The 9,187-nt window shown below is 48.7% G+C and overlaps 2 protein-coding genes across 7 annotated transcripts in view; one reads left to right on the plus strand and one right to left on the minus strand.

Annotated features, from left to right (window-relative positions):
• MTOR (mechanistic target of rapamycin kinase) overlaps positions 1-620 on the minus strand; it is a 123,051-nt gene extending 122,431 nt beyond the window's left edge. For 2 of the 5 annotated variants that reach the window (XM_074975899.1, XM_074975896.1), the window contains exon 1: positions 563-610. The gene's annotated coding sequence lies outside the window, so the exon portion shown is untranslated. Of the gene's footprint in view, positions 1-562 lie in introns of all 5 variants that reach the window. The other 3 variants (XM_074975900.1, XM_074975898.1, XM_074975897.1) reach the window with 2 other exon arrangements.
• A 435-nt stretch (positions 621-1,055) lies between these two features.
• Positions 1,056-8,892, plus strand: UBIAD1 (UbiA prenyltransferase domain containing 1). 2 transcript variants are annotated; one of them, XM_074975828.1, is made up of 3 exons: positions 1,056-1,238; positions 2,848-3,398; positions 4,159-8,892. In XM_074975828.1, the coding sequence occupies exons 2-3, from the start codon at positions 2,891-2,893 to the stop codon at positions 4,644-4,646; spliced, it is 996 nt and encodes a 331-aa protein (XP_074831929.1). In that variant the 5' UTR covers positions 1,056-1,238; positions 2,848-2,890; the 3' UTR covers positions 4,647-8,892. The 2 variants fall into 2 exon arrangements, with proteins under 2 accessions (XP_074831929.1, XP_074831928.1); XM_074975827.1 differs by lacking the exon at positions 1,056-1,238 and adding an exon at positions 2,308-2,415.
• The last annotated feature ends 295 nt before the right edge of the window (positions 8,893-9,187 follow it).

Consider the following 9,187-nt stretch of genomic DNA (forward strand, 5'->3'; position numbering starts at 1 on the left):
GCCGCCCAGGAGTGCAGCTTACAGGGAACACGGCTCCTGTTCCTCACTGGCCAAAGCTGCCTCGTTCCAATCCCAGGGGTGCAGCGGATGCCCCTGAGGCATCAGGAGACTGGTGTGTGGGATCTTGCCCGCCGGCAGCACCTGTCCAGAAGCCGTGATTCGCTCCCCGGGCAGGAGCCTCCTCTGCCTCGGGCAGGGACGCGCATTAGCGGCGTTTTCCGGCCGCAGGAGGTGAACGCAGCCTGCCCAGGCCGAGCCTGCGCCCCGGGGCCCCCAGACAAGCACCGAGGCCCCGCGCGCATGGACGCTGGGGAAGCCGGCGCGGCCCCCACCCCAGCGGCGGCCGGGGAGGGAGAGAGCTACGGGCGCGAGCCCAGGCGAGCCGGACACCTCCCGTGCAGCGGGGGGGGGGGGGGGGGGGCTCACGGCCGCCCACCACCCACCCTCCGGCAGAGCGTCGGGTGGGGGAAGGGAGGCAGCCCCCAGGCTGGGGGGTGGGGGAAGGCCGGCGTGTGGGGGGAGAGGATCACGTCCCAGCCCCGGATCGGGACCCCACACTCACCGCCTCCGCCCGGCCCAGCCGCGCCGGCTCCCTGGCGAGCGGCGCCCCAGCCTGGGCCCCAAGTTTCCCCTCCCCCAGCTGCTGCCGCCGGCCCGGCGAAGGATCGCTAACCAATCGGCGTTGAGGGGCATCTGACTAGCAGACAGAGCAGCCAATAGTATTAAGGCTAAGGTGGGGCTACTAGGGTGCTCGTGGTTCCGCCCCCAAATAACCATCCATGGCAGGGGTTCACTGACTAACGGCCAATCAAAGGGCACAAGGTGATGGACTGACACTTAGCTGCGCCAATAGAAAGCTGGATTCCGCGTTCGATTTCGGAGTTTGCCCCGCCTTGTGGAAACAGCTTTGCTTCCGCCCTTTTGAAGCTACACAGATTGTGCGCATGCCGCAAGGGGGGAAAACTCGTTTTTTTAACCAGTGAGAACTTGCACTCCAGGCCTTTCTGTCCCCCACGACTTGTCGACTACTCTGGGTGCAGCAATGAAAGGAGTCCCCCCTGTCACAGCCGCGTGAGCCAATCCCGAACAGCAGGGAGGACAGAGAAATCGTTCTGTTACCGTAATGGCACATATAGGAGCTGGATGCTTTTATCAGAGAGGTAGCCGTGTTAGCCTGTATCTTCGAGAACAAGAAGAAGTCCGGTGGCACCTTATAGGTAATTTGGAGCATAACCTTTGTGAGTAAAGACCAGCTGCTTTTATGACACGCAGTTTGCCTAACCATGGAAACTAGCTAAGAACAGGGCTTTTCTTTTTTCTGGCAGAATGGAGTTTCCGCAGCTTTTTTTCCACTAAAACACCAGAAAAATTTTCACCGCTCGTTCTGCAACAGCGCAGGGACTGAGGCTGGAGCCCTGTTGGTCCTGCAGAAGTGGTGGGACTGGCGCAGGTGCCCCCATCTGTCCCACAGCGGCGTGGGGACCAGGGCATTAAAACTGAACACCAGGACCCCAATGAGGAATCATGAAACTTGCACAGCGGCACCATTTTTTCTAGAAGGAAAGCACTAGCTAAGAGATATAATAATGTTCTATACAGTGTTTAGTATCCATGATTTACTGCTGTTATGACTGATTGTGTTCATATTAACAGACTTGTTACTTACAATATTGATTGGAGTTTTATACATGTTAATAGTTAAATATTGTTTATATTTTAAAAATCGTTACTGGTACTTACTTTCTAGGCTTTCCTTCTATCGCTTATTACCAGATTATTTGACAGGCTCCTAAATATTAACCTCTGTGGACTGTTATCCCTGTTTTTCAGGCTGGGGAAACTGAGGCTCAGAGAGATTAAGGCCCTGCTCTTGCAAGCATTGACACAGGAAGACTGTTTGGCCTGCAAGTGTCTTTGGGCTTGTCCTGTGGCATCTTATAGATTAACAGATATTTTGGAGCATAAGCTTTTGTGGGCAAAGACCTGCTTCATCAGATGCGTGCAGGGAGCTTGTGTGTGCATGAAAGCACCCCAGGCACCACTGTGCTGGGCTGGGGTTAGACTGGGCTTCCTCTGTATTCTCTGTGATTAAAGAAGTGTGTGGGGGAGGGCGCCAAGGTTCAATCACCGCTCTGCCACGGACAGTCTGACCCTGAATAAGAAGCTTGAACCGTTTGTGCCGCCTTCCCCCTGACCCCAGCGCAGCTGCTGCTCTGTCTCAGACCCTAGGCCGCCCTCAGCGCGAGCGGAACCTTGGCAAGCACTGCCCCTGTTGCCGGAGGGGCCGGCCTGGTTGATGCACACGGGGGGGGAGGAGGAGGGAAGATGGCGGCTCTGCCGAAGGGTTACCATGATCCCGAGTGTTCGGCCCGCTCGTGAGCGGAGAGGCCTCCCCCACACCCGGCTCTGCAGCAGGTGAAGGGACCCCGGACCCACCGCAAGCCCCGTGAGACGGGGGAGCAGGCTCAGCTCCGTCCCGTTGTGGGAGCCTCCCCCTTAGGCCCCTAGCGCCCCCCCCCCCACCGGGCCGCGCCCCCTGACCCGGGCCCGTTTCCTCCCTCAAGAGCTACCGAGGGTGCGGGGATCTGGGAACTGAGCTGAAGGACTCCACGTGGGATAGGAAGCGAGGGGGAGGAGCCTGCTTCTCGGTCGTGGTGCCCAGCATGGGAAAGGGCCTGCCCCTCCCTCGGCGGCAGCCTCAGCTGTGGGCAGAGGTTCACGTGGTGGGCGGATATCTCCACGGGCTGGCAGCTGCCCCATGGGCTGAGTGGCTCATCGAAGACGCCCCGGGTTTCCTTTTCAGCCTACAGTTTCTAATGCAAACTCTCCCCTGTCCCCCTTCTCTAGGTCTCTCTCTAGCAACTTCTTTTGAGGGAGCTAAGTGAGGAGCATGGAGTCTGAGGATCGAACGGAGAAGATTAGTATCGCTGCTGAGAGCCCTAGAGGAGGTGGTGTGGGGGAAGTGGGTGCTGGGAAGAACCATCCAGGCACCTGGAGGCAGAAATGTGCAGCCTATGTCCTGGCTCTGCGGCCCTGGAGCTTCAGCGCCTCTCTAACTCCTGTAGCTCTGGGCAGTGCTCTAGCCTATCGGTCCCAAGGATCGCTAGATCCAGGTCTACTAGTGGGCAGTGCAGTGGCTGTCCTGGCTGTGCATGGAGCAGGCAACTTGGTTAATACCTACTATGACTTCTCCAAGGGCATTGACCATAAGAAGAGTGATGACCGGACATTGGTGGACCAGATCTTGGAGCCTCAGGATGTAGTCTGGTTTGGGGTTTTTCTCTATACTCTGGGCTGTATCTGTGCCACCTGCCTCTACTGTCTGTCCACTCTGAAACTGGAGCATCTGGCCCTGGTCTACTTTGGGGGACTTTCCAGTTCTTTTCTTTATACTGGAGGTAAGGACTTTACTACATACTCTGAGTCTGTGGCAGGAATTGTGTGTGAAATGTGAAAAATATATCAGCTGATTTAATTTTCTGTGCTCACTTCTTCATGGATGGAGCCCAGTGTGTATTGTCTGAACAGTTCCTTATTTGTTATAAGCCAGATCTAATTTCAGATGAAAAATAAGTGTGAGATGCTTTAAGAAATGCACTCAAAGTTAATAAGTAATGATGTAGAATAAACACATGACATTTTTATGGGGCTTATCGAGAATTTTTTTTGTCTCGTCAGCTGTTCTCCCACTGAGTGGTGGAAAGAGACATGAGTAAGATTAGTTTCTAGGATTCACAGAATATAGTTTGGAAGATGTAGCAGGTGTTACTCTAATCTGGTTGTTGCATCAGTTCAGGGCCAGATTCTCATATTCAGGTTGGGTAGTACCTTACTGGTTAGTCCCACTGAAGTTAGTGCAACTGCTTGTGGAATAAGGTATTTCAGATGGATAACTGGAATGCCCCCTTAATCTTTGCTCACTGGTTAAGATTGGAGAATTGCAGAAGTCACATTTGCTTTATTGTCTTTGGAAAGGGAAGAGAATAATCAGTTCTGGGGGCAATAAAAGAGCATGTCTAACCCTGCTCTAACTATGTTTGTGTTGGCTTTTACAGCAGGTTTTTAGGAGCTGCTGATGTGTTTGAGTACCATTTTTTGTCCTCGATAAAAGTGAATTTCATTTAGTAACACTTCTTTTCTTCTTGTTTTTTGCCCCAGGAATTGGATTTAAATATGTTGCACTTGGCGACTTGGTGATCCTCATCACGTTTGGGCCCTTAGCTGTCATGTTTGCCCATGCAGTGCAGGTTGGCTATCTGTCTGTCTCACCACTGTTCTATGCTGTCCCACTAGCTCTCAGCACGGAGGCCATTCTGCACAGCAACAACACTCGGGACATGGAGTCTGACCAGCAGGCAGGCATTGTCACCCTGGCAATCCTCATCGGCCCCACATTCTCCTACATGCTGTACAACACACTGCTCTTCCTGCCCTATCTGATTTTCTGTGTCTTGGCCACACGTTATACCATCAGCATGGCCCTGCCACTACTCACCATTCCTATGGCCTTTTCACTGGAGAGGCAGTTCCGGAGCCAGAGTTTCAGCAAACTTCCACAGCGGACAGCCAAGCTCAACCTTCTGCTGGGGCTCTTCTATGTTTTTGGTATTATTCTGGCACCACCAGGCACACTTCCCAAACTCTAACATCGAGAGCTGCTGTAGGCTCACGATTTGAGTGTTAATGCCAGAACCCGGGTTGTAAGTGGCAGGTTTGTTATGAATGGTGGCCAGAGTTAGAAGGCTGGCTCAAGCTGGTGACCCCATTTGAATTTTGTGGACTCTGGTCTTGTCGAGATTGTTGGTTTCTCTTCTCTTGTACTAGAGACTGTCTGACTCTTTGGCTTTTTTCAGTGTTTATTGCAGTTCACGGTGAGAGCAGACAAATGTTTCAAGGACTTGATGCTTCTGTCAGTGAATTCCAAGGGACTTTTTCTATTAACTTCAGTGGGTGCAGGGTTGGGCCTTGTGTGAACTGTCCCTTTTCCTGCCAGGCACATTGAACCTTGCCCTGTGAGTTATCCCCCCACAATGTGAAGGGAGGATTTTGCAGCTTCACTCTTATACGGTGGCATGTGCAAGTTGTCACTGAAAGCTTTAACTTTGTCAGCATCATAGTAAAATGTATACTGCTACTTCACTCTCCACATAATAAATCTTCACCACCTGCTCTGTCACCTCATGCTGCATACGTACATTGGCTAAATCTTGCTCTTTCATTTCCTATTGTAATGACCATATGAAATGAGTCATTGGGTGTGCATCCAAGACGCTGACTTATGGAAGACAGCGAATTCTGGTGCTCCTACTACCAGATCTGCCAGTGCGCAAGTCCCCGTTGCTGTGATATGTAGATGCGGAAATGGAACACAACTGACCCATTGAACTGAGCTTTAAGCCAGAAGTAGTGAACTTCCTCTCCTTCTTTAAGTAGCTATGGGTCAGACGTGCAAGCTGGGCAGCTGAGAAGCTTACAAACACTTGGTGGAATTAAAAGTTCTCTTCTTGATGTTACATTGGTCTCACGCTCAGACCCTTCTGGTCTTGGTGTTAAAAGAAGCTGTCAGGCAGGGTAACAAAGTTCTGCAGATAGCTGGATATTGACTAACAGACATGTCTCTAGTAGCAAAATGTCTTCTAATTGTCTCCCATGTTTGTTGTCTGCTTAAAGTCATTTGCCACCCTGTTGTAAGGAAAGATGGTGGCAGCAAGGGAGAAAGATGCTGGGATTGCAGGAGGGAGTCTAAATTTCTGCCATGGCTTTGCACAGAAATCAGGAGGGTTCCTCTTACCAGTACCTGTGGGGACCAGTGTTTTATGATGCTTCTGAGGTGCACTAGTCAGTTTTGAAATTCTAGGTTGCTCTGCAGGATGATGTGGTACTGGATATTATTCTTCTATATTCTTCCACTTCCACCCTTGCTTTCCTGTAATGGTACTTACATATCCGTCTGCACTAGGAATGCAAAATCCCATTTAGTTAGTTAACCCATTAAACTTTAACATCCCAACTCTTCAGGAGTGCTGTTCCCCATGACATATGATGATGTGAAAAACACAGTGCCAAATACAGCTATAGGGACACCCCATTGATTCCATTAGGGCACAACAGGGTGAATTTGGCGCTCTCACGTTTTCTTATGGTCCCTGAACACTGTTGTTCATGGGGAAATATTTGTTCCCTGTGTGAAATGACCAGCATTGACGTACAGGCTCTTGGCAGGATTCTCTTGAACCCTCCAGACTGAATTGATCTGAGCTTTGTTCTACAACTCATTTTCCAGGAGCACAGTGTCCCTGAGTCAGAGAGGAGGGTGTTAACCAGCACACAATGAAGCTTTAGTTGTGATCAGTAAAATCCAGCAGATAGGGTAGCATGGCATCTCCGTCTTGGGCATGTTACAACAGTGAGGTTAATCACCTGTAAATGGTGGTTGCTGTTCAGTGTTGCATGTAGTGGAGACTTTGAGTACTGTAAAATGGAACTGGTACAGAGATGTTATGTAGGTGGCATCAAAATGGTCAAATGCTTTTGGGTGACTTAGCCCTTAATTGTGATAGCTTCACAGCTGGACTGTCTTAGTCACAAGCAATCTCAGGAGGCAGGTGTCAGCCTTGGAGTCAGTTATTAAATAGGGCGATGCCTGGATTAGGTTTTCTCACCCTGCTGCCCAGGGGAAACAACAAACTAGGCAAGATTGATTTAAGTAGCCAGCTTGCTGCCTTGTACAGTAGAGAACTTGGCTTTGGAATGAACTCAGTTGGAGGAAGAGAAGCATTTAGCGATTAATTTTCTGGGCAAACATACACTTCCTTATTTCGCTGCTGTGGGATGAGCTCCAGTGGGATGGAGTTGAGCATTTGTCAGAGAACCATCTCTGTCTTGTGCCAAGCAAATACCGTTTTAGGCTATGGCTACACTGTAGCCGTAACTTGAAATAACTTAAGCATTTTGAGTAATGCAGATTGCGTAAGTTATTTAGAAATAAGTGGCTATTTTGAAGTTTTCACTACTCCCTCACAATGAGGGGAAGTGGAAATTAAATACTGTGCTTGAAATAGTGATGCTCTTCCGAGTGTGGTGTTTAGCTGTGTGGTTGCTATTTCGGGATACATTTGTATCCTGAAATAGCAACCATGGTGTAGCCATAGCCCCAGAGACTGAGGAGTGAAAGTAATGGGGAAGTGAACCCAGGTGATACAGAGCTATTTGAGTAGAGCCCAAATCTGTGTTCGTGCAAGATGGAGTGGGTTGATCAGGTTAATGCCAAAGTTGTATTGTTTGTAGGTCTTTCCACAGATACTTGCTATACCCTGCTCTTGTTACCATAACTCTTTTATAACGATAATGAAAGTTAACATGGCATTTTTTATGCATGTTCCCTATGGACATGCCAAGTCATGTTGCTTCTCACAGGCAGAATGTAAATAAAATATTTGAGAGTTGTTATTCTTATGGTGAAGGAGGGTAAACAGTCTAGGAAATGACCCTTCATGGAGCAGCAATATCCAACACCATGGTGCTAAGGAAGATGTCTTTCTTACCAAAAGAGAAAGGACTTCTGATTAGGAAGGATGTCTGCTAGTGCGAAAGACCAGTGCTGATGCTGCAGAATTGGAGCAGGAGGTGGCCAGTGCTGTTGGCATGTTTGTACTGCCATTTTCTTGGCAGCTCAAAATGATTTACTGAGAAAGGGATTAGAAGAAAATTTATCTGGACTGCTTCCATTCATAACAGCAACATACACAGCAGACTTTGGAGGTCTTAAGAGTGGGTGGGTGGCAAAGGAGCTGAAAATGCTTGGATTCTAATCCTAACCATCTCATTCTTCCCCGCCGCCCCCATGGCCTTGGGCAAGCCACTTTTGTGCCTTGGTTTCTCCATTCATAAAATGGAGCTTACCCTTGCCTACCTCAAAGGATGCTGTGGGGTTAATATTGTGTTGATAAAGAACTTTGTAGGTGAGAAATATCACTATGCTGGGTATTTTCTCAGGCATTCTGCTTCTCTGGCCTTACGTATATGGGAAAGCCTTTTTAGTACAATATAACTTGAGAAGTTAAACCAGTAAAGTTATACATGTGTAACCCCCATGTGGATGCTCCTATTTTGGTATGAGAGAACTCATTTTTAATTTAATTTAACATATTTAATTTATGTTGTTTGGGGCAGGATATAAGCTACAAAAAAGTCATGCTTGTGTGCCTACCTGGAGATTTATACTAGCATCATTGGTAAAATTTTTCATATAGACAAATCCTAAGGCAACCTGTTTTGCGTTACAGGGTCAGAGATGAGGATAGTAGGTGCGCAGCACCTCTTCTGATCATAGGCCTTTTCAGCTTTGATCAGACCCGTTGCAATAAGCTGAATTGCTGCTTGCCAAGTCACAGCTGTTAGCCAAGCAGATCTGTAGCACATCCAGCCATCGCATGTATGGCTGAGCCCTCCTCCTGTCCAGGCAATTGTTCAGTGAAGTGTCTAAAAGTTCCGTTTTTTGACAAGCCCTGGCTAATAATTTTAAATGGCGCCATGTTGTATTTCTCAGCTTGGCTTAGAGTAGTCTCCTGGAGACATTTCCTATCGACACTCCCTTGTATAGCTTTTGAGTAAAACCTGCTGTGTATGCTTTCCACATTATACAGAAGACAGGCTCTTTGACCACAAGAGCCATTCTGTGAACCAGGCAGCCCTGTCCTTCTTTGTCATGGGATAATCTGGTCAACTGAGAGGGCAAATGTGTTTTAGGGCACCTGTTTGTGTTTTTGGTGTTCTGCTCAATGCCTTTTTTGGGATACAGCTTTCTGTGTGGGGCACTGTTAAGCCTACACATTTGTAATACTGCCACAGACTTCAATTGAACTTTGTCTTTTTAATAAAGATGGATTTGCTTATCAATGCCTGTGTGTTCTCCTGCTCTTTCTGTGTTATAGTCCCCATCCCTGGCTTACCAGTAATATTGTAGATGGTCCATTTGCTCCACAGATCATTGGCAGTGTGCTGCCCTAACTAGCCTCTCATCTGGGCCATAGAACAGGGTAAAGGAATACTGGGAAACTTTCTGGTGTAGCTGTGGTCACTAGTGTCTGTGCAGTATAAAGGAACTTTTGAGCCTCTTCTGTCTCATTCTGCTACTCAAGTCATATTTCTCTTGCCTGGTTTCCTTGCCCTTTCTTTCTCACAAGAC

This window comes from Carettochelys insculpta, chromosome 23 (assembly GCF_033958435.1).
Source record: "Carettochelys insculpta isolate YL-2023 chromosome 23, ASM3395843v1, whole genome shotgun sequence".
In the NCBI taxonomy this organism is placed as follows: Eukaryota; Metazoa; Chordata; order Testudines; family Carettochelyidae; genus Carettochelys; species Carettochelys insculpta.